The sequence below is a fragment of the Lethenteron reissneri genome, chromosome 71, assembly GCF_015708825.2.
Source record: "Lethenteron reissneri isolate LAM-NWPU_2019-01 chromosome 71, ASM1570882v1, whole genome shotgun sequence".
Taxonomy (NCBI): domain Eukaryota; kingdom Metazoa; phylum Chordata; class Hyperoartia; order Petromyzontiformes; family Petromyzontidae; genus Lethenteron; species Lethenteron reissneri.
This window is the reverse complement of record NC_083849.1, coordinates 3,813,511-3,836,308: the sequence shown is the minus strand read 5'-3', so window position 1 is coordinate 3,836,308 and position 22,798 is coordinate 3,813,511. Positions and strand designations below refer to the sequence as shown.

At 47.4% G+C, this 22,798-nt stretch overlaps 1 protein-coding gene across 1 annotated transcript; it reads left to right on the top strand.

The window, feature by feature from the left end:
- The first annotated feature begins 9,345 nt into the window (after positions 1 to 9,345).
- On the top strand, positions 9,346 to 21,631 carry LOC133361121 (tubulin beta-4B chain). The gene is made up of 6 exons (XM_061579977.1): positions 9,346 to 9,668; positions 12,815 to 12,923; positions 16,505 to 16,615; positions 17,151 to 17,395; positions 17,687 to 18,289; positions 18,792 to 21,631. Exons 1-6 carry the CDS (start codon positions 9,612 to 9,614, stop codon positions 19,002 to 19,004), a joined length of 1,338 nt encoding a protein of 445 aa, XP_061435961.1. The 5' UTR covers positions 9,346 to 9,611; the 3' UTR covers positions 19,005 to 21,631.
- The last annotated feature ends 1,167 nt before the right edge of the window (positions 21,632 to 22,798 follow it).

Below are 22,798 nucleotides of genomic sequence, written 5' to 3'. Positions count from 1 at the left end.
GAGCTATGGTTCGCCTTGGGCAGCAGTTTCGGCCCAATCTGTTTGGACACCAATTCACGGTGCACACAGATGATGCTACCTTGCAGTACTCAACTGCGCATCAACCAGCCATCTGGCCAGCTGGCCAGATGGCTGGCTGTAAAGTGCCTTGGTTAAGGCGCTAGAAAAATTACAATAAGATAAGATTAAATTATTATTGTGTTGATGTGAAGTTGTTTTTGTTCTATTTGTTCCCTTTTTGCCGTCGTCCCTGTCACAATCGCCAAAGAATTAGTTACCGCCGCTGGAGACAAGAGGTAGATCAGGAGACTGGACCGGCAGCAGGTAAGGCTGGGTGCTCTAATTGGCTGCTCTGACAACCACTCAGGGAAGTGAGGGAGCCAAGGGATTAGCCAAGGAATTCAAAAAGAAAGAGAGCAGGATAGAGGAAGAGACGGGTGAAGAAAGAGCTGAAGAGAGTATTTGGATGTATTGGTGGTACATCGGTAAAGCATATGTGATGCCGCCGCCGCGAAGCCGCTTGGCGGGCGCCCCATCTACGACCTCGCCACCACCAAGCGACGGGGCTGACCCCGCTTCCCCCTCACCACCCCCCACATAAACACACCCTCACGCATTTCCCCCCCCCCCCCCCCCCCCCATAGAGCTCCGAGGGGAGGTCACCTGGCCGGCCGGTTTTTACCCGAAAGCCCTCATAGGGATAATCTTCACAGTTTCCTGCGGCCAGGGAATTGGGCGACCTCCCCCGATGCTACTTCGCACCACGGCGCTGTGACCTGGGTTGAGATTGCATGGTCACGGCGGGGGGCTGCCCAGCCACCGCAGTTGAAACGCACCCCCCACACACACGTATCGACAAGGCAGACAGGGGTCCACGGCCACGAACTAAGGGGAAGCCAGAGGGGGGGGGGGCAGCTAATTGGCGTGGCGGTGTGCTCAGGAACCGCCGGCGCGAAGCAGCCCACAGCGAGTCTTTGTTACGGAAGCCGCGGCTGATTGGCATAACAAAAGGCGCCGCGGGCGTGGACGGGCTCATTGTTAGAGCAATCGGGAATGGAACTGAACGAGCGTGACGACCTGATTGGCCGAAAAGGCGCTCGAGTCGGCATTCTTTGATGTAGATGGGGAATAAAAAGTGGACGCAGAGAGGAAAACGTTCTCTTATTCCAAAAGTCAGCGCTCGAGACGGCTTCCAGCTCGGCCACCCGAACGTCCGTGTGACGCGTCGAGGTGAGCGGCGAGGAGACCAACGGAACGCCGAGCGCATCCAACCATGAGTAAAGAGGTAAAGGAGTATCCAAATCCGCTTAGAGCGTATCGAATTAGCTCAACTGGGAATAGACCCTTGGGGCGTTAGCGTAGGTCAGTCTTGTCGATCCACACTGATTTAACAGCAAATCGTAGGCAGCCGATAATAAATCATTAATAACTGATCGTAGCCTCGTATGGTTTCGACGAGAAGTGTGGAGACCAACGGAACGCCGAGCGCATCCAACCATGAGTAAAGAGGTAAAGAAATATCCAAATCCGCTTAGAGCGTATCGAATTATTTAACCTGGGAATAGACCCTTGGGGCGTTAGCGTAGGTCAGTCTTGTCGATCCACACTGATTTAACAGCAAATCGTAGGCAGCCGATAATACATCATTAATAACTGATCGTAGCCTCGTATGGTTTCGACGAGAAGTGTGGACGCGCGCGGTGCTGTGTGTACGTACGCTCGCAGAGTGAGTGCTGCGCGGGGCTGCATGAGGGGGAGTATCGCGTTTGATTGACGGTGCTGTGCGTACGTATGCTCGCAGCGTGTGAGCGCTGCGCGGAGCTGTGTGAGTAGAGGCGTCGCGTTCGAATGCCGGCGAAACCCTAGCGGGTATTAGGGCGGTGCGCTAACGCAAACGAGCCTGGAGATGCCGGCGGGGACCCGGGGGAGAGTTTTCTTTTCTTGGTGAAAGGCAGGGCGGTGCGGTAACGCGAGCCCGGAGATGCAGGCGTGGGAGACCCCGGGGGCCAACGGCCCCCACACATAACACACTGGCCCTCATAAAACAGTCTACTAAATTTGAATCAGCAATCTGTTTTAGCAGTCTTTTATTGACCTTGTCACGACGTTTGATGTGATTTAAAGGTTTATTCAGTCTACTGAGACTTGCTAAAAAAAAGGGTCAGTATTGATCGTTGATTTGGGCCCATTGAATCGAGGAACTGCCCAACCAAGTCTCGGGCACGAGTCAAATCTTGCCTTGCGACACAAAGCAGTCAATCGTCATCAGGGCTGGGTGCTGCTATACGGCAACAGACTGTGAAGCTTCATGTTCAGCTGCTCGTATAAACGTTCGTCTTCCGACCGCTTCGACATCACGACAACAATTTTGATGCACCACCACCCCGCAATATTTTCGGACTGGAGTTGCAAATCGCGGGAAAATATATAATTATTAGCCTTTTGCCCGTCCAAGGACGGGTGTTTCAGTGAATCTGAAGCTTGCAAGCAAAAAGCAGACCGCGACGTGATAATCATTACATCAATTCGAGTGCAATTTGTAAGGGCGCGGTGACACAGACTTATTTTAATTTAAAGGTTATAATCCCTTGTTCATCACGAGTCCTTTTTACTTCGATGTCTCAATAGCATTACAGAGATCGCGTGACGTGAGGGTTCTGCCTTAGGAGTGAGGGTTGTAAGTTGACGCTGAAGGGGAGGAGGCGCCTCGCCCCCCCATGTTGAGTGACGTCACCCGCTAATTAATATTAATGGCGGGGTGTCCATTTGGAAGACGTCACCACTTCATGATTATTCATGCAGTGGGCTGTTCGATGTGGAGTGACATCACCTGCTCATGATTATTAATGAGGGGAGGTGCTACATGTGGAGTGACGTCACTCACTCATGATTATTAATGAGGGGGGGGGTCCATGTGGAGAACGTCACCTGTTCATGAGTTTTAATGAGGGGGGCTGGCCGACGTAGAGTGACGTCACGCGCGGGACACACAGACATTCTTGGCTCATTATAGTAGTAAATTGCGCAAAAATGTGCTTTGTTTTATTATACCGTACACCATAGGTGTACCGCCAAAATCTTCATTTGTGAAAGAAAGGAACTTTGAGCAGAGGTTAGGAGAGATTGTGGAAGGTTTCGAAGAACTGTTGGACAATAAGTAATATTTAAAAAACTTTTTTTTAAACACGCTTTAATGAAATGTACCCTATTAGTAATGGAAGAACTCCACGACTCCAGGAAGTGACCCCGAAGTGTGCCATTATGTAAGGGACCGTGGTGAGTTACAGGCAACGTCAGTTGAGCGTGGACAATTAGACCCAAGGCGAAACATAACATATAAAAAAGATTGTTTAAAATGTGTTTTTTTATGATATAATATAGTATTGTCATCATACGTATACCAAGTTTTCAGTCGATACCACATTGGGAAGTGGGTTAAAATTGAGTTTCAATATTTGAGGATACGACAACAACAACAGAGTGAGTTAATAGAAAGCGTGTAATCAAAAAAAGATCGCTCCAGGAAAAGACGTGTTGACCTCCTTTACATCTGTGTAAAGGTAAGTCGTCTGCTTATACAGTCTGTTCGCCTATAATGCCGGGAATTGGATATAGGCAACGTGATGAATGTATGAGAGAACACATTTTCATTAACATGGATGTGAATTGGATATCAAGTAGGTCACGCACGAGTAGGAATAAAGTGGTTGTACAGCAGCTGCCTCGGCGTAGCATCATCATCACACAAGGAGGCATTGGGATGCTGCTGGGTGCTAATAGATGTGCCCTGAGTCTGTGTTCAGTCTGCTTATGCATCTAACGTGTTATCACGGACTGTGCTTTGCCCCCTATATTTTCTATTATTTATTATAACGCGATTATTCCATAATGCGATGTTCTTCAGGAACGCAACTACTACCGCCACGTTATAGGAGAACAGACTGTATGACGCTCCCAGAGGCATAGAGCAGCAAAGAACATTGGTGACTGGTACTGTACTGAAGAGTCCTAATGAAGATGAAACCAGTCTACAGGAGTGTCAGTCTCATTGTTGCTTGTTGGGACGACCACATTTTCTAAACTGTTTTGAGTTGTAGGGGTTCTAAACGACCACACGGCCACACATTCAGTGCTTTTGAGACGGTTGTTTGGACAAGGCTGAGAACTTTGTACATGCAATGCTGAATATCTTTGTGCGTTGCTAAAGCGAACGCTAGTCCGTTGGGTAATAGACAACTTTACAAGCCACCTTTGGCCATAAGCATGCAAGGTAGGGGTTTTATGAATGGCCCTGTCATAAAATGACCTCTCATGATTGTAACGAACACTCCATCTCTGGTTTCTATTCAGCTATTCAGCTCTGAGTGCTCTGTTGAGTGTGTGATGTTGAGTGTGTGTGTAAGATCTTTGTTCAACAAGCAGGCTTTCGCGATCAATAGTATCCATCATAGCCGTGTTTTAGGTTCGATTGCAAGAACACAAATGTGTCGTTAAATCCGACAGCGCCCGACACAGGCATTTAGGAAGGTTTGTCACGTAAACGAAACATGCCAATTCGTTTCTAGTTCAGCATGCCACAATTGTGGCAGTCGCCTGATGATGCTGGTTGTTATTACCGGAAAAACGTCACGGTACTCGAATTGTAAATGTTGTAGTAAATTTACTCTCCAACATACAACCGGTCAGTGCTGAACTAGTAACAAATTGGCACGTTTTGTTTACGTGACAAACCTTGTTAATTGGCTGTGTCGGGAGGTGGTGGCGGGTTTAACGACAGATTTATATTTATAATATACGAATTGTTTTTACCCTTTCTGGCAATAAAACAGGTGTTAAGATTTTAAAATACCAAACAGAAACCTTTCGCAAGGAATCATGTCTGCATTAACCACACATACTTGTGGTAAACATGCAAACAAAACATGCTCTTGTAGTACAGTATATGCATTGTCTTTGAAACTTATTGGTTCACACCAGAGAGAGCTTTCATTAGAGCCTAGGCTCAAACAGTTGTTCCTTGCAAAAGGTTTTTGTTTGGTGTTTTAACATCTTAACACCTGTTTTATTTCCAGAAAGGGTAAAACCAATTATTATAATTTGGTACTGACAATAAATGTCCCAAGATTTATATTTATGAGATTTAACCCAAAAAAATATCTGATGGATAAGAACTTTGTCTTTGTTTGCTATTAACGAGCACCTATTCAGGCCTACACGGCACACAAGGGCGTGGGTTATCAGCAAACAGGACTTGCCCCAACAGTCTGTTAAAGGTTACACGGAGGATTTTGGTCTTTGTTGCATGTGAAAGTGAGTGTGCGTATTGAAATGTGTTCGTGGGGAGTGATGACGCAGTGGTTAGCGCACCGTGTGACGAAGTTCGATTCCCGCCAATGGTCAATGTTACTGACGAATGTCTGAACCTGTCATGGGCCTTCCCAAGGTTTACTCAGCCTTAAATGAGTACCTGGTGCGGTGTGTAGCACAGGGTAGACAAAGGCGGCCGAGCGTGGTGCTGAGCATCCAGCCTTATCTTGTGCCGTGCCGGCTGCCATAGGTGCTCGCTAACAACACGTGCCCCAACAGTCTGTTAAGCCTTTAGGGATAATTTTTTGTATTTGTTTTGTGTGTGTACGGTATGCGTTTATGTTCATATCCGTGTGTCTTTGTAATTTCTGCTCTACCAACCCGGTAAATTGGGTTCAATTCCCGGCCACGGGTGCCATCAGTGGTGAATGATATCTGAAGCAGTCTTGAGCCTCTGCTTGGTCTACTCGGCCTTAAATGCTCGCTGACGCATTTGGCAAACATCACCATGCCAACAAAAGCGGCCGTGCGTGTAGCCGGACGCTCCCAGCCCCCCTCTCATACCTTTTCTGCCTTAATAATAAACTATTTCGAAACTGTTTTTTTCTTTTGCCAGGTAAGGCCCACTGAGATATATAGCTCTTTTTCAGAAGCGACCTGGCCACAAATGATACCTCAACGAAGTGACTTATCATTTGGAAATGTATAGCAGCGAAATACTGTACTCTCAACACACGTTTCTAAACCGGAGGACCCAGAGAAAAATCCACGCGACCACGGGGAGACACCGCAAACTCCAAATATACAGCAGGCGTCAGGGTTGGGATCGAACCCACGACCTCCTGTATACCAAGCGAGGTAGTTAACATCTCCTAGCCACCATGATGATGATGAGAGAGAGAGAGGGACGGAAACTACACATATACAGCAGGCGTCAGGGTTGGGATCGAACCCACGACTTCCTGTATACCAAGTGAGGTAGTTAGCATCTCCTAGCCGTGATGATGATGAGAGAGAGGGGCGCAAACTCCAAATATGCAGCAGGCATCAGGCTCGGAATCGGATCCACGACCTGCTGCATACCAGGCGAGGTAGATAACATCTCGTGGTCACCATGGATAGGTGCTTGCTTACAGCACTTTGACCCCATGGTCTTTAAGGGTAATCGTCTTCGAGACCTTTCTGTTGTGATGTTGCTGTTTGCGATCATCCATTATGACCTCGAGATAGCGTTGCTTGGAGAACGGGTGTAAACACTTTCAAGTAACACAACTTTCATACATTCCTCTCTCAGTATGTTTTACAAATGGAATACATTCGTGCTGTGGGTTGCTGCCCGTTTGGCCTCTTTGTGCCTCTTGGCCTTTGCATAGCAACCGGGGTGTATTGTATTCATAAATATTTTTTCTGTTGTCAAAGGAATATTGAGAAACGTGTCCAGTCATTTGGATCATATGAAAATGCGGTGATATTCTCAATCGCACTGCTGAATGAAGGCCTCCCAACGTGGACGTCATTTGACCATACTTCACCACGATGTCAGTGCGGAATTGTGTTGTTCCGCCCAGTGGCCACGACACGAATATCTCAGGGGGCTTTACCTGGTAAGATGAAATATAATAGTTTAGTTTTATTTGTTTTTCTATAGTATTGTTGTTGTTGTCACGTTCTGACCCCGTGCCCCTACTGGACATCTGTGAAAAAGAGCTTTATACCTCATCGGATTCTTCCTGCAGTATAAGTACTGATTCTTATTTTGAACAACCTTTCGGCACCACACGTAGCCAACCTTGCTAATCGGAGGAGCGATTAACACACATCGAATAATAAGCCGCACCCAATAACGTTAACAAATACAGGTTTGGGGTGCATCTTATAATCCGGTGTGTGCGTGTGTCTGTGTGAGACGAGATGCTGTGGGTGCGTCTTACTTCCCGGCGTGTTTTACAATCCGAGCCATCGAACAAAGACGAAAGCAAAACATTATAACAAAAAAACGAAATGATGAACGAAGCAAAGTGCCGACTACACCGAGCATCTTCTTGTTTCCTCTGATCGTAAAAAAAAGACGGTGGTCACTGCAGTGGTGCTTTCAGATGTGCCGCTTCTGTGGCCGTCTGAAACGCTCTTCCCTTCCGATATTTGGACGCCACTATGATGCACTTTTAAATCATCATCATCTATGTGTTAAACATCATCATCTAGATTGACACGCTTATTTATTTAGAACTGATTTTTGCGTTTAGTTTGTTGTGCTTCATCCGCACACATCCGTTTAGCGTGGTTGGATACGTACGGTGTGAAATAAGTTTCATGTACACGCTACACTCGACACTAATACACTTTACACAAATGATACTTTAATACACTACACATATTACACTATACATTATATGCTATGCTATACACTACACTATTCGCTACATATACAACACTATACATTATATACTACGCTATACACTGCACTATACACTACATGACTATACACTACGCCACTATACTCAATTGAAAATAATTTCTTCAGAACTGTTGTTTGTTTCGTTTGTTGTCCTTCCCTCGCACCTTCGATTAGCGCGTTTGGCTACGTACGGTGCGAAAGAAGTTCAACACACATGCATACATAGAGACGGTGACAGCAGCAGCTGCTGGGCGGATTACACGACTCAGGGAGATGTCAAATCAGCAGTGGACTGAGCATAGACTCAGGCTGGTGCTGCTGCCGAGTGTAATGATTAGATTAACACGCAGCAGGCTTTCACGACAAATATCATCCATAACAGAAGTCTTTTGAGTTAGATCGCTTAAATATATAAATGTGTCGTCGCCACCACCCGACACAGCCAACTCATCCCCCCCCCCCCCACACTTTGCGCCAGAGCGCAGCTGCGTGATCCCACATCTACTATGCCTCTATATACGGAACGAAACAGGTGGACTTCTCCACAAATATGTCTGTCGCCTGATGAAGCTAGTTGTAATTACTGGTGAAACGTCGTACTCAGATTGTAAATGTTGTGGCTTGGCTCTCCAACACACAACCGGTGTGCTGTACTAGTATACTCACTATACACTACACTATACACTACTATACACTACACTATGCACTACATTATACACTACTATACACTATACTATACACTACTATACACTACACTATACACTACTATACACTACACTATACACGACTATGCACTACACTATATATATACTACTATACACTACACTATACACTATTATACACTACTATACACTACACTATACACTACACTACAAACTAGTGCTGTATTAGTTACGAATTGGCCACGTTCTGTTCACGTGACAACCCTTACTAGTTGGCTGTGTCGGGTGGTGGCGGGTTTTAACGACACATTTATAAACTTGATTTGAAGCTTTCGTGACTGCAGGAATCCATACTCTTTGGTTCTTTCGGTAAAGTCACGTAGGTATAAAATAAAATAAATTAAATCACGTTTCGATTGCAACACAAGTAATCATAATCAGGTGGGAAAACCACAGCAAAAAAATTCTTTAACAAAATATGTACAATTAAATCTAAACATTTTTTTATCTTACCAGGTTAAGCCCACTGAAGCTATTTAAGCTTCTGTTTCAGAAGCGACCTGGGCCACAATTAATTTCCTCATGCGGGCGATGGTGAATTCGTCTCTAAACAAGCATCCGAACATTCGTGACAACCGACGTCGCTACGGACGCTGGATTCCCACATCGCTATGGTTACCGTCCCCCCTACTCCTCCCCCGCAGCCGCGTTCCTCCGGGCTCATGGTTGTTAGCAACGGTCGCCATGGCAATAAGGGGAAGGGGGTAACAGCAATCGGCATATAGTTCATTTTTTGGCGTCCCCCCCACTGCCCCCCCCCCCAACGTTAATCCCCTAGCAACGCTCACCAAGGCAACGCGTAAACATCCCCCCTCCCTGGACGAGCCTCTCGAGTGACATTTGTTATCGTCTAACCGCCCTTGGGGCACTTATTTGATGGGTGTTGGGTGTCGCACGCATTAGGACGCGAGCAAATATTTGCCCCGTGGGCGTTTTTCGATTTCACAGAGTGGGAGGGCGAGCGCGGCGAGCCTCGCCCAATGGGAGCGTGGCGATCGACGTCACGTCACAGTAGTTTTTCTTTAACCAATGGGGTCGCGGGGATTCCGGTGATGGGGTCCTTATATAAGGAGGTAGCGGGCTCCCCACTGCCCGCCAGTGCAAGAGATTTGTGAGGTGCCGCTGAAGGGTCAAACAACTTTGACTAATTCCAAGCATTACTTTAAGTTAAGTTGCTCACAAAAATGCGCGAGATTGTGCACCTGCAAGCTGGCCAGTGCGGCAACCAGATCGGGGCGAAGGTTAGTAACCGTTGTTTGTAAAACGGCATTTTGCGCACAGATTAATACCGCTGTTGCTGCTTCGTTGTGTGAGAATTAAAAGTGTGGATGGAGCTTTGCATTCTGAACCTCTATCAGGGAACGTAAATGTCTCCCGTACGTCTTTTATTTAACCCGAGAGATTAAACTGAGATGCGAGAGGCGTCGTGTGTGTAACGTCGCTGACAATAAGCGCATTGTATAAACTACATTTTCAGCACGTAAATTTGTGTTAAAAAAAAAACCGCAATTATGCACGTGCTAAGATGAAAAGTGATTCATAAGGCTGGACATAGATGGCAAAGCGGTATAAATAACACCATCCAGTGCCAGCAAGTAACGCGGTATTGCAACGACTCGAGGAATCGTAATTTTGCCAAATGAAGCCGATACAGTTTACGCCGGTACAGCATTTAACAGCGAATAATACTGAATTAAAATCTGGAAACGGGTCGAATTGAAGGCTTGGTGTTGACTGCTCATTGCTACCGAATTTATATTTTAATCACCTGCTAAAAATAAAAGTCACGGTCTTTTTCGACCAGGGTGTATCGGAAGCGTTTGTTCGCTTTTTACCTGCTTAGAAAGTCACACCAATGAGTCAAGTGATTATTTGTTAAGTCTCGGAATTCGGCCTCCCAAGTGTCCATGAAGATCGTAAAAAAAACACGAACTCGACCAAAACTAGGTCAAGTTTCTATCATTAAATTACGCGAAATTACAAATAATCGTAACAAAAATAATCACGTGAATTGTTTTTTTTATCTACGTGACTTAACAGAAAGAACCAAAGAATATGACTGGCAGTGCCCAGATTCCAGCGAGCCAATAGGGAGCGAGATGCGGCCCCGTGCTGCAGTGAGCACGGCGGCGGCAGAGCGCGGGCGGTGGCGGGAGATCCCCCCCACCCCTTAATCCCCCCCACCCCTTAATCCCCCCCCTCTTCATCCCCCCCCCCTTTATCCCCCCCCCTTTATCCCCCCCCCCTTTATCCCCCCCCCTTTATCCCCCCCCCCTTTATCCCCCCCCTTCATCCCCCCCCTTTATCCCCCCCCTTCATCCCCCCCCCCTTTATCCCCCCCCCTTTATCCCCCCCTTCATCCCCCCCCTTCATCCCCCCCCCTCTTCATCCACCCTAGCCCCCCTTCATCCCCCCCTTCACCCCCCTCCCCCACTTCACCCCTCCCCTTCACCGCTCCCCCCCCCCCGCTACATCCCACTGCTTCACCCCCCCCCCCCTCGCTTCGCCCCCACCACTTTCCTCCCTCTCCGCCCCCCGTTCCACCCCCCACTTCACATTCACCCCCCACTAAGCCCCCCACTACTCCCCCTCTACTCCCCTCGAGCCTTCCCGCCGTGGGCCGGGTGCCATCTCTGGGTCACAGAGCGGCAAGGGTGGCAAGGCAGTTCGGTAACAGTACGATCCTTTTTTTCGTATATGGGTCGTCCATAAATTACGTCACGCGTCTGGGGGGGGGTCAGACATTTGTGACGATGTGTGACGAGGGGGGGGGGGTTGAGAAATGTGACATCACATCAAAATGCGCAACTTTAAATAAATATAGACAACACATACTCTTTGGTTCTTTCGGTAAAGTCGCGTAAAACAATTTCTACCTACGTGACTTTACCGAAAGAACCAAAGAGTATGGGTCCCTGCAGTCACGAAAGCGTCAAATAAAAAATTACCTACAAATTAGTAATTTGGGGTCACACAGCAGCAACATCGCCCCCCCTGCTGCGAAGAATATGGCAAGATCCTCCTGAAGAAGACTTGAGACCCCGTTAATCATTCCTGGGTAGGTGAGCAGGATTATAATAAATCATCCTGTGGTACGCTCACCAGGAAGAGAAGCAAAGTTTGATTTGGTTTCATTGCAATGTTAATTGCATCATCTCATCGACGCAGAGTTTTCATGCCCTGGGGCGGCCTTTTCCCTGGATGGAAACAAATTAATGCACTGCTGGATGACACAGCAGTGGATCAGTCATCAATTGTTGTTGATAGGGCTGCCCCCTTTTTACACCACGGCATCTCGGAGTACTTTTCCCGCGACGTGCGACTCGCATCACATCTCAAACACTGGAAAGGACACCTCCACTGACAGCTATCCCTGCGTGGCATACACACATAGGCCTTTGTGTCTCGAGAGAATTTCTTTTGCGCCTTACGAGGTCACCTGTAGGTTTTGCCTCGCCTAGAATGACTTAGTAGGCCAATCCTTGAGTGGCAATCCTTGCCACAACGTGGCATAAGGTGATGCAAAAGTGGGGCATTTGTCTCCCAGTAGGGGCCAATGTTGCTGTGTCATCCTCTGAGTAGTTGGCGCAGAGTGTATTCATGAAGGACGAGATGCGTATTGTGATGAATGCGCATGAGCAGCTAAATGGCCATGTTGCAGCGGATGCAGCAACTACCCACAGCCACTGTCCGTATCGCCCATCCCCAGGCCACCCTGCGTTTTTTCCAGGACATCCACTCGGCACTTGCTGAGGGGTGATTAGATCCTGCAGCTCAGATTAAAGGGGGAGCGGTGGGAAGGGGGCAGCGCTCTGCTCTTGTGGTGAAATGTGTGGCAGGAGCTCTCCAGTGAGCTCGTGGCCACGCTCACCTTTAAGGGGGCTGCAGGCAAGTGCTGTGGTAGCATTTGCTCCTCGCAGCGGAGTTCCTTCTCCGTTTGCACGGCCCCCCCCCCCATACTACAGTGTGTGGTATGTGAATGTGTGAGTGTTTGCGAGAGAGTATGAGAGGAGTTTATGTTCTCCCCCCTCCTCTGAATGGGTTTCTTCCCATAGCTGAAAAAAAAACAATGCTGAAAAATTCCCTGAAAATTCCTCAAGTGGAATTTCACAGAGTAACATTGCCTGTGCGATGTTGCTGTGTGTAGTTTGTTGTCCTTCCCCTACACCTCTGATTAGCATGGTTGGCTGCGTACGATGCGAAAGAAGTTCAACATCCACATGCTCGCACTATGCGAAACAAGAGCACATATCTTCGTGATAGCGTTGCGCTTTCAGGAATGATTGCACCAATATCAAATTTACTCATGGGCCACTCGTGATACAAAGCGTTTTGTGCCTTTCCTGATGGTGCCCGTTGCCACTTTTGCCTCTGCCCTGTCGCATAGTTCTGGGAGGTGATCAGCGACGAGCACGGGATTGACCCCACGGGCACGTACCATGGGGACAGCGACCTCCAGCTGGAGAGGATCAATGTCTACTACAACGAGGCGTCGGGTGAGTCTTCATACGGTAGCGATAGCAATGAATCGCGCTTCATGAACCCTGCTGGTGCCACGCAGCGGTGGTACGCTCGTGCCTCGCAGCAAGAAAACGCCTATGTTCGATTCCTGACTCGGGTGCCTCTCTGTGGAGTTTGTGTTTTCTCCTGTGCTGCATGGATTCCTTCAGGTTTCTCCAGTTTCCTCGCATACCAAATAAAACACAGTACGGTCTAACTGCTATTGGCCACAACATGCTCATGCTCAAACGTTTACCAACAAATTAATAATTTGGGCTTAAACAAAAAAAAAATTGCCTCCTACTGTAAAACTCTTGAAAAAGGTTATTGAGCTTTCCTGGCTCAAGGTTTCCTGAATAATCAAAATAATAATAGTACATACATGCCCAGACATGCTGCTGGGCTGCATTGTGGCCAGGAGATGGTGGGTTCCACCTTTAACCAACCTACACTGACCGGCACAGTGAAGTATGGTCAAACAATCCCCTTCACCAGCAAGAGTGGGGGAAGCCTTCATTTGGCAAAGCTGTGCTTTGTATTTTCTTGTATTATCTTTAATCTGGAGGTTGTGGTTGATGGATCATTGGGAGATGGGAGTGGCAGTTTTTCCATGAGGTGAGGGATGACTTCTTAGCCCTGGCAAATACATATTGACCGCAGTATATAGCAGTACAGCAAGTAGGTTAGTTGAACACGTAGGATTTCGCGACCAATATCCATAAGAGAGGTGTTTTAGGTTAGATCACGTGAATATAAGTGTCTCGTTAAACCCGCCATCACCTGTCACAGCCAATTAGTAAGGTTTGTCACGTAAACAAAACATGCAATTAGTTACTAGTTCATCAACTCAGGCGCCTGATGAGGCTGGTTGTAATTACAGGCGATGGTAAATATTGTGGGTTTTGTGACAACCTTACTAATTGGCTGTGTTGGGTGGTGGCGGGTTTAACAACGCATGTATAACCATTTACGGCCTTCGGCCAGGAAAGTCACGAAAAAAATTGCACTTGAACGACGCATTCACGCAAGCACCTGATGCTGCGTTTTGAAGTTTTAAAATGAAACATCTTTGAATTGTATTATGTTTTGAATTCGATAATTGTATTTCTTCATTAAAAGCTTATCATTTTACATCTGGAATACTTAATTGAAAACGACATTTCGTGTGAATTTTCTCTCATCGTTAAGTAGATGGCCTTGCTGGGGGTTCGGTTCGATGTGGACTTTCACCTGTTTGGAATTACGGGATCGAGATGAGGCGACAGAGCTGGCCATGCGAGAATACCGCCGTCTGCAGATCAATTTCAATGTAATCGAACGTCTGTCCCTGTGCCTCCGTCGTTCATGCAGGGGGCGCGTATGTTTGCAGCTCCCCCTGCATGAAAACGACGGAGTGCAGCGTTCATCACAGATAAAGTTGCGTGCTTATATAAGAGTATGATATGATAGCGTATGTGGGGATAATGGGAAATTGTCGTCGTCGCAAAACATCGCGAAACAAATGGCAAAGTCGTGTGGGTGGGGGCCAAGTCGATTCTGGGAATCAACACCGAATAGATTCTGGGAATCAACACCGAATCGCCTTGTTCTCTCTCTCAAACGTTCATCGTCGATAAAGTTGTGCGCTTATTTATCTATATATGTAAAAGGGAAATTTGTGAATATGTGTGTCTGATTCGAAATGTTCAGCATACTTCCCGACATGCAACAAACTTGAAATTTGGCATGTGGGTAGCTTCCAGACTACACAATGCAAAACGTATAAAAATTAACTTTTGTATTTTTGGGGGGAGGGGGGTAAATGACCATGAAGTGTGTGGCGTTAACCCGCATACAGGACTGGTGAGAATCGATATCTGGTGAGCGTTTGTGGTATCGATTATATGGAAATAGGCCGATTCTAAAGAAATCTCCAACCTTCAATACCTTTGCGCGATTTAAAGAATCCAATCTTGGCACGCGAGCGTTAGTATTTTTTTCCACCGCGCGTTGGGTTTTATTTTAATTTAAATTAATGAGGTAATGATCAAAGTTTTCTTTTCATTTGCATGTGTTATGTTTTTAAGTTTTGAGAAGTTTTAAATATATATTTTCCCCCGGGCAACGCCAGGTACTTCCTACTAGTAATTTATAAAGTGCCCTTAAACAATTGTTCTTAGGGCACTGAGAACAATTGTTTACGTGCTCTAACCCAACCACCTCTATTATGAGCAAGTAGGTTTCTGAGTAAACAGCATTCACATAGCAATGTTCCCTGCAGTTCCCTCCTACAGACCCACATTTTAGACTTGTCAGCTGCCTACTTGCTGTATCATCTCCTGCAGCCTGCCACTGGCACAAGATTCCACGCATAGCCAAGGCACAGCAGGTGCCTTGGCTGTAATCCGGATTAGTGCTCGGTCCGTCTGCTCTCACCATGGCCTTGGTTCTGTTGAAATCTCCACTGTACAGGATGGTAGGGGTGGCAGTACAGTGGTGACGGCCACTCTTCCTTCCGATATTAGGAAGCCACTGGGAGCTATGGCACTTTTAAATCATCTAGATTGACAAACTAATTTCTTTAAAAACTGTTTTTTGGGTTTAGTTGGTGGTCTATACGCCACACCCCCAATTAGCATGATTAGGTACGTACAGTGCGAAAGAAGTTCAACATACTACACTATACACTACACACACTACACTGTACACTACGATATACTGTACTATACATTACCCCACTGTACTCGATTGAAAACTCATTTCTTTAGAGCTTTTTGTGCTTAGTTTGTTGTCCTTACGCCACACCTCCGATTAGCACCGTTTGCTACGTATGGTGCAAAATAAGTTCAGGATACAGACATTCCCGACTTGGTTACCTTTCTACATGGAGTTTGTATGTCTTCCCCGTGTTCTGCGTAGGTTTGCTCCGGGTTCCCTGGTTTTCTCCAGAGGCAAAAAGATCCCATACAATGTCACTGGTATTGACCTAACGTCCTAATTCTCAAATTAATCAATTGGGATTAAACACAGCAGCAACATCGCCCCCTACTCGGCAGGATCCTCCTAAAATAGTTTTGAGACGCATTGTGGCTTTTCTGGGTAAACAAGTATAATAATAATAACAATTACAACTCAGCTAATTGACCAGGTGCAATAGCCGCGGTAAAATTCTTCACTTTAAGCCAGGCTCGGAGGTGGGGGGGGGGGTGATGGATCATGCTGGAATATGAGACCACGACTTGTTGTGCCACTGTTGAGAAGAACCCCATCTTGTGCCGTGGTGGCGAGATGTTAACTACCTCGCCTGGTATACAGTAGGTCGTGAGTTCGATCCAGACCCTGACACCTGCTGTTTATTTGGAGTTTGCGTGTCTCTCTGGCCACGGTCACGTGGATTTCTCTCCGGGTCCTCTAGTTTTTCACTCCACGTTTAGAATCATGTGCTTCGAGTATTTAGCTGCTACTCTAAATTTCCACGGGGTAAGCCACAGTCAGGTCACTTCTGAAAAAGAGCTACATAGCTCAGTGGGCCTCACCTGGTAAAATAAAAAATTGTTTAGTCTATAGTTTCGTTTTTGTGTCTCTCTTTCTCGTGCAGGGGGAAAGTATGTGCCTCGCGCCATCCTTGTGGATCTTGAGCCTGGGACGATGGACTCAGTGAGGTCCGGCCCCTTCGGACAGATCTTCAGGCCAGACAACTTCGTCTTTGGTGAGTGAGCATGTCTGTGTATGTGCATAAGTGTGTGTGTGTTCGCTACCAGCAATTTCCCCAACAGTCTCTTACGGCTATATAGGGGGATCTTTGTATGCATGTGTATTTCTACGAATGTGTATCTGTCTCAGTGTGTGTCCGGTTATCTTTCAAAACCAAAATATGAAAAAAACACAATGATAATGGCTTTGGCCAAATATCCCAATGCTGAAAATGTACCTACATATTGCTCAATTAGGATCACACACGCTAAAACTTTGAGACGTAGATATTATATTGGACTTATCGTTAGTCTAACGCCTCCTGAACATCTGTGAAAAGAGCTTCATGGCTCATCGGATTTCTCCAGGAAATCCACCCTCTCTCATCTGTTCATCTTTCTCACCCTTCCCAACTATCTGCATGTCTGCATATTGTCTGTCTCTGCCTGTCTCTGTATCCCTCTCTGCCTCCCTGTTTAGCTCCCTCCCTGCTTGACTGCTTGTTTCACTGACACCTTGTCTGTCCTATACGTTATCGCTGACCATCCCAGGCCAGAGCGGTGCGGGTAACAACTGGGCCAAGGGCCACTACACGGAAGGCGCGGAGTTGGTGGACTCGGTGCTGGACGTGGTGCGCAAGGAGGCGGAGAGCTGCGACTGCCTGCAGGGCTTCCAGCTGACGCACTCGCTGGGTGGCGGCACCGGCTCGGGCATGGGCACCCTGCTCATCAGCAAGATCCGCGAGGAGTACCCCGACCGCATCATGAACACCTTCAGTGTGGTGCCCTCTCCCAAGGTGAGATTACTAGTACTATAGTACTAACCATGATGACAACACTGGTAATCACCCTGGCCACATGATGAGCACGTTGAGCGTGGTGTTCTTTCAAGGTGAGGGGCAACAGGGGAGTAGATGGAGGATGAGGAGACTATAGAAGTGGCCCTGATGCTCGACTTTAAACACGAGCACGAACACTGCCTATGGCTCCCAGGCCGAGAGCTCCCGCATCCATAGACTTGTCCACTCACCCGGACTCTCACCAAGCCGCTCGCTCATCCCTCTTAATCTCCTACTCCCCCCGCGCAGGTGTCGGACACGGTGGTGGAACCGTACAACGCGACACTGTCGGTGCACCAGCTGGTGGAGAACACGGACGAGACGTACTGCATCGACAACGAGGCGCTCTACGACATCTGCTTCCGCACCCTCAAACTCACGACGCCCACGTACGGTGACCTCAACCACCTGGTGTCGGCCACCATGAGCGGTGTCACCACCTGCCTGCGCTTCCCGGGCCAGCTCAACGCCGACCTGCGCAAGCTCGCCGTCAACATGGTGCCCTTCCCACGCCTGCACTTCTTCATGCCGGGCTTCGCGCCGCTCACCAGCCGCGGCTCGCAGCAGTACCGCGCGCTCACCGTGCCCGAGCTCACCCAGCAGATGTTCGACGCCAAAAACATGATGGCGGCGTGCGACCCGCGGCACGGCCGCTACCTTACGGTGGCCGCCATCTTCCGCGGCCGCATGTCCATGAAGGAGGTGGACGAGCAGATGCTGAACGTGCAGAACAAGAACAGCAGCTATTTCGTCGAGTGGATCCCCAACAACGTGAAGACGGCCGTGTGCGACATCCCACCCCGGGGCCTCAAGATGTCCGCCACCTTCATCGGCAACAGCACGGCCATCCAGGTGAGAAGGCGGGGAGGAGGGGGACGAGGTGGGGGGACGAGGTGGGGGGACGAGGTGGGGGGACGAGGGAGGATGACGAGGGGGGGGACCAGGGGGGGGGAGAGGAGAGCAGCAAGGGAGAGTAGAGAAGGGGAGGGTAACAGGGTGGTGTAGTGTTGTCACTGTTGGGTTTGATTCCAGTATGGGACAACATTCTCCCACTGTTTTGCACGCGTTTCCTTTTGGTTCATCTATTTTTGACCCATATTAAAAAAAAAATGCAATGTAACTGGTATCGGCCAAACATCCCAGTGCTGAAATATTACCTGTAAATGAATAAATCGTGACATCGCCTCCTACTGCAAAAACTTGGCAGGGCCCTCCTGAAAATCCATCTTGTAAGGCTTCCTTGAGGTGTATCGCCATGCCTCACTGTGTCTGACTGTCTTAATGTCTCTCCCCGTGTCTCCTGTATCCCCATGTATCCCTGCGCCCCCCCCCCCCTCCCCCTTTGCGTGTGCAGGAGCTGTTCAAGCGAATCTCCGAGCAGTTCACGGCCATGTTCCGCCGCAAGGCCTTCCTGCACTGGTACACGGGCGAGGGCATGGACGAGATGGAGTTCACCGAGGCGGAGAGCAACATGAACGACCTTGTCTCCGAGTACCAGCAATACCAGGACGCCACGGCCGAGGAGGAGGGAGAGTTCGAGGAGGAGGGCGAGGAGGAGGCCGCCTGAGAGGGATGACGGCGACGACGCAGCCAAGGCCAGCGCTCAACACCACCCACATGGCTGCCAGCACTCGCACCTAGCATACGTACACGCACCTAGCATACGTACACGCACCTAGCATACGTACACACACCTAGCATACGTACGCACTGCTGGCATACGTACACGCGGCTGGCATACGTACACACGGCTGGCATATGTACACACACACACACCTAGTATATGTACTAGGTGTGTGTGTGTGTGTACATTCACCATCACCCACTCTCACCCACCTGCTTAATAACTGAATCTGTCACCCACTAGCTCACCTGATAGATTAGTTAAGTCTGAGAGCTTATTATGCACACAGTGCACATTATTGTGTTGTTAAAGCCTTGACTTGATAGAGAAACATCCCAGGTGGTTTTAATCCCCACATACACACAAGAGTGGTGATGCACACTCGCACGCACGCTCCAGTCGCACGCAACACCCCACTCACTTAGGCCAAGCGGCGAGCATCCTCACCCAGGGTTCCCTGGGTGGTGATGTGGCCCGCCGGCAGCGCGTTTGGTGCAGAGGTTCACGGTTTAAAAACCACCAGCCGCCCTGCTCGTTTCCAGCGGATGTGACAATCATAAAAACAATGTGTCAACGCGCCGTCTGCTTCGCAGTGGACGTTAAAGATCCCGTGACGTCGCTAGCAAGAGCAGGCCATTGTGTGACCAATGTCATGGTTCAATTAACCTCAACTTATTCAATTAGATTAACACGTAGTAGGCTTTCGTGACCAATATCCATAATACTAGTTTTTTTGGGTTCGATCGCGTAAATATAAATGTGTTGTTAAACCCGCCACCACCCGACACAGCCAATTAGTAAGGTTTGTCATGTTAACAGAACATGCCAATTCGTTACTAGTACAGCACTAACCGGTGTTGTAGAGCAAGTCCACAACATTTACAATCTGAGTACGACGTTTTGCCAATAATTACAACCGGCATCATCAGGCGACAGCCAGATTTGTGGAGGAATCCTCCATTGCCGGTTGGGCAGAGCCTGTATTAAATTGGAATTGCACATAGAAATCACCCCCCACCCCCCACCCGTTATAAACAATTGGCAGGACCCACCCCTAAAAGTGAAACTCGGTGAGGCTTTTCCTGCATAAGCAAGTTTTAATAAACGACTGCCCAATACATAGACACCTTGACCACTTAGGGGATTCTGTCAGGATACTGACGAGCTGTCATTCGCATCCAGCCGATGAGGTGACCCAACCAACCATCTAAAGCCCCGACTTTTATAATGTAGCCCTAACTCGAAAACTGGGGTCATGCATGTCCCCCGCAGCCCCAGTGCGCCTCCATCCCTCTCACCCTACTGATGATTGGGCAGAGCCTGTAACATGAAACTCCCACAACCGTATAATCATTCATAATTTATTTTTCTCAAAACCCGCCAAAAAAATCCAGTGTTACAGAAGAGGCTGCTTTGCCACATGGTCATTTCATTCTTCCCTCTCACTCAGCGCCTTCAAATCCCCCCCCCCCCCCTCAGTTCTAATGAGGCTGCTGCCCACGGGAAGATTTAGAGGGCTTAGTGTTGCACGGTGAGTGGTCCCCACTGTATGAGAGATCGTTGGTTGCCTGCGTGTCCAATCCATCGACAGAGAAACCGACTCCATTCCATTTTTTTTGGTGTTTTTCGAGATTCACCCAGGATTTAATTTCCGCCGACAAATTCCACGTCTCATTTCAACTTCAGCTCCACCTTGAAATTCTCTTAGCAATACCTGGCGTGGTAAACTTAGCAGTCAAATGAACTGTGCCAGGTTTGGTTTTGGAAAATGGCACTCGGCATCAAAAAATGCATTTGTAATTGCGTAACAAGCATTAGCATTTGCCTGTTGGAAGAGAAGACGTTTGTGAAAAGCATCAACTTAAATTAGGCATTTGAACCAGCAAAGAAAACTTTTTTGACTCTGACAATCTAGACAATTGCTTTACAGTGATCCCTCGTTTATCGCGGTTAATGGGGACCGGAACCCCTCGCGATAGGTGAAAATCCGCGAAGTAAGATTGGCCCCCTAGGAATTTACGTATATGTGTGTGTGGGTACCAGAATGTTTAAAATATGTATATTTATACTTTATATATATATTTGACTTAAATCTATTTAATTATAAAACCTTAATATTATACATTCACTCTCTCTCATACGATACGTATTATGGTGTTCTACACTCACCAATGACAGTAGTATCTTGAGACTTGACTCCAGTAATGACGACGACGACGATGACAATGACGATGACAATGACGACGATGACAGACCTGTGCAGTTCGATGAATGTGATGATGAATGATGATGATGATGGTGTTACTGCACAGGTATAATGAGGCCTTTAAATCAGTTCGAAAAATCCGCGATGCACTGAGGTCGCATAACTTGAACCGCGAAGTGGCGAGGGATTACTGTATATTATTTGCGAATTTGGAAAATGGAAGCCTGGGTTAATGTTTGTTTGTGCCCATTTAAAAAGAAGTTCTCGTTCTTTGAACAGAGTTTATTCCATCACTTGCTGTCTCAGCCCGATTTTTTTTTTAAATCGCTGTGCTCTTAAATAAAAATAAAAAATGTTAAACACAGACCGAGGATGTCTTCTATTGAGTGAAAAGATTGCGTTCGGGGAATTTTTTTAAATTATATTTCGTAATCTCCGGATTGATTACAAGATGCTTATTTCCCCCTGTATATGGGTGGCAGGGTGGTGCAGTGGTATTTAAGATCTGAAACAGGAGGAGGATTTCTCCACAACTCTGGCTGTCGCCTGATGAGGCCGGTTGTTGTAATTACCTGTGAAACGTCACGATACTCGCATGGCAATGTTGTAATTAATTTACTCTCCAACACACAACCGAACTAGTAACAAATTGGCACGTTTTGTTTACGTGACAGACCTTACTAATTGGCTGTGGTGGTGGTGAGATTAACGACATTTATATTTACGCGATTGAACCCAAAAAAACTTCTTATGGATAATAATGGTCACGAAAGCCTACGACGTGTTAAACGAGAAAAAAGGCGCCTGGGTTCGATTCCTGACTCGGGTGCCTTTTTTGCTCAGCGTTTGCAAGTTTTTTTCTTCCCACCTGTTCTATGTATGGGTTTCCTCTGGATTGTTGAGTGTTCTACCATAGCTAAGAAACACACAATGTAACAAACCTCCAGTGCTGAAAATGTACCTGCAAATTACTCAATTGGGATTACACACAGCAGCATTGTGCCCCACCCACCAAAAACGTAGGACCCTTAAGAGAAAGAGTTGGGACTGGTCAGGCTTTCCAGCCTAAGTAAGCCAAGTTGGAATAATTATAAATAGTTTAAGCACAGTTTTACGGATATGCGTGCCTTATAATCCGGCAGGCGAGTGTGCAAGTGACCGGATTTGTACAATGTTATTGACACCGGGGACAAATTTGGTACACTTCTTTCCAAAGAAATATGGTAAATATTGCCAAACAACCGTAACTGCTGATGAGACCCTAAAGGTTAAAATAAGTACGCTTCCGAATTTAACGTTAGTTTATGGGTCTGGTGTTAAGTGTAAGGGGTCTAATATTCACCTATGGGTTCGGAGCACAAGTCTTTAGTTCCAATGTTAATCTGTTGGGACTGGTGATAGCCGATGGATCCAAAGTAAGCCTCTCGTTCCCGTTTAAGTAGAGTAGATGGGTCAAGTGCATGTCTTAGGGTTCAATATTAGTAGGGTCAGTGCTCGCTACCATCACCCGCTTCACCGACACAATCACCAC

Bases quoted from the DNA above. Each gene is read 5' to 3' on its own strand.
- LOC133361121 (XM_061579977.1), top strand. From the start codon at position 9,612: ATGCGCGAGATTGTGCACCTGCAAGCTGGCCAGTGCGGCAACCAGATC. The intron at 17,396-17,686 runs GTGAGATTACTA...CCCCCCGCGCAG, and splicing joins GTGTGGTGCCCTCTCCCAAG to GTGTCGGACACGGTGGTGGA. The intron at 18,290-18,791 runs GTGAGAAGGCGG...TTGCGTGTGCAG, and splicing joins GCAACAGCACGGCCATCCAG to GAGCTGTTCAAGCGAATCTC.